The following is a 2,316-nucleotide window of genomic DNA, read 5'->3' as shown; positions in this document are numbered from 1 at the left end:
TCCGAGGTTTGAATCTTTCATTTCCATAAACAGGAAAAACTAAGAAATTGGAAACGCAGAGTATATCTCATACAAAAGCTGACCGTTGAGTACAAAATTAGAGATTTGTAAAAGCAAAATCTGGCTCAATAAAAAGTATTTTTAACAACCAAAAAACAATTTTAAAATATAATTATGAAAATAAAGCATTAGGAAAGCTAAATAAGCCTTAACATGCTAAATAATCAATTCTCAAACGATTTTTATTTTAATGTCTTCTAGTGTATCATCACATAGTGTTCTATCGGAGCGTTCTCTGAAAACATTTTTTAGTTTTAATGCGAGCGATTGCGGATGTAAGAAGTGATTGTAGTCTATACGGAGACACGAACGACACAAAGTAGCGACGAATTGAGGAGAAAAGAGAGAAGTTTAAAATGTTAAAACACACCGAAAAAGGTGCACAAGAGAAAATGTAGGAGTGAGTGAAGTGCAATATAAAATAATGGGATGGAGAGGGGTTTGGGCAAAAAAAAATATATACTATATAAATGGTTTGAAAGGGAAAATCATATTTGCTAGCTTCGAAGGAGTTAAATAACTGTCCATCATCCATATGGAAAACGCAAGAATGTAGTAGGGTTAACCAATAGTTCGCTAAAAAAAATACTTATACAGTGTAAATGAAAGCTAGAGCAGCATAAGTGGTACAAATTTTAAACAAAGAAACATAGAGCTTAAATAACTCACAGAAGCATTAAACAAAAACTTTCTCTGTGCACATTTAAAAGCATTTTCTGCCAACTTACCCTTCACTACGCCTTTTAGCGCAGAATCACTGTCTTTTTGTGCGGTACCCTTTTTGCTGGGCGATTCCGTTGACTTATTATACTTGTTCTGTGCGCGCTAAAGAAAAATGAAAAGCGAAGCATATAAACAAATAGAATTTAACATATACTATATGAGCGATCCCTTTAAGGCACGCCAAACCAACCTGCCACAGCATGCAACCATAAACAAAGGCCACTGATACAATGACCTGCATGATTAACCACAAAATAATATTTATGGCTTGTGTACGTTCGAAAAGCTCTTTGCCATTCTTTAGGCAAAGTATTGCTTCTGAGACCATAATAGCGCCGTACACCCAACATTGAGTGCCAACACGTTTGCAACGAGTATCCGTCACGTAAGTGTAGTATTGCCTAAATGCGATGAAAATGGTAGAAAGTGAAAAATTAAATGCAAAACATTAAAGAATTTACACACAAAACCAACAAGCAATAATCGCCTACCTCACTGAGGGCGCTACAAAGAGGCCAATGAAAACGAGACGGCCAATGACGAGATAATGATCTGGAGGCATTTCAAAAATATGCTTGATGAAGAATGTATTGAGTTCGCGTCACCTGTTAATTAAAGCATAATTACTATAAGAACTAGAATCACATTCGCAGTAGTCCACACAAAAACGCACCTGCCAAAATATAACCAATTGACAAACTGCCGCAAAACGCATCGCTGTCGACTTGGGATCCAGCCACCGTATAGATGTGAAGCTCTCCGGTGTGAATTGCAACACAACACGCTTAATTTTACCCGTCGTAGATGAAATATCCTTAATGCTCGCCCACTTATACTCGCGCATTTCGAGGGCTTTACAAATTTTCAAGCCTACCCAGATGCCCAAACCATTACATACGATTACATCCAAGATGAGCGCATCCCACCAACATTCAACGAAATTCGGTAGCAAATGCGCGAAAGTAATTTCAGTAATTTCCCACATCACAGATATAGCCCACAGAATACCAGCGTGTCGTATGAGTACGGCTTTGAAGGCCCAGCCAAAAAAATGGCCCCAAGCGAATACATCGATTGAGCTTTTTATGCGCTCAAAGCTGAAATCAGAGCAATTGGAACCATATTCCTGGAAAACATATATACAGTGTGAATATGAATATTTACTTATAAAAACCAAGTCCTCACCTTCTCCATGTCGATGTGAAAGTTTTGCAATTTCGGGTCCAGCCAATAGAGTATGTTCATTATAGTTTTGTAATTTTGAAACATGAGAAACTGTAGCATTAATAGATACAATACCGAGCAGCCGAATATTATACGCCATAGTGCTGGATGTGGGCGGGTAAATGGGCCATTCGGAAATGCCAACAATGAAATGATTAAGAAGAAGAACACAGCACACAATATGCCAGCCCAAATGTTATCCTCATACTTGTTTCATTCCTGTAAAAAATTATGGAAAAGTTGGAAAATTTAATTTTATTATGAATATAAGAATTATATAAGTAATTGCAATAGATCTTGAAGGCAATT

The 2,316-nt window shown here is 37.0% G+C and overlaps 1 protein-coding gene across 1 annotated transcript in view; it reads right to left on the bottom strand.

The window, feature by feature from the left end:
- Positions 1-212: 212 nt before the first annotated feature.
- The window catches only part of LOC108380079 (phosphatidylserine synthase 1-like), a 4,371-nt gene continuing 2,267 nt past the window's right edge, over positions 213-2,316 (bottom strand). Inside the window, 7 exon segments of the mRNA XM_017636448.1 lie at positions 213-353; positions 789-885; positions 974-1,184; positions 1,275-1,388; positions 1,455-1,909; positions 1,969-2,213; positions 2,216-2,226. Coding sequence (XP_017491937.1) covers positions 232-353; positions 789-885; positions 974-1,184; positions 1,275-1,388; positions 1,455-1,909; positions 1,969-2,213; positions 2,216-2,226 — 1,255 coding nt within the window. The 3' untranslated portion in view covers positions 213-231.

Source organism: Rhagoletis zephyria, unplaced genomic scaffold (genome assembly GCF_001687245.7).
Source record: "Rhagoletis zephyria isolate East Lansing unplaced genomic scaffold, Rhagoletis_zephyria_1.1 Rzeph_scaffold_18176, whole genome shotgun sequence".
In the NCBI taxonomy this organism is placed as follows: Eukaryota; Metazoa; Arthropoda; class Insecta; order Diptera; family Tephritidae; genus Rhagoletis; species Rhagoletis zephyria.
This window is presented reverse-complemented; position numbering and strand designations above follow the sequence as displayed.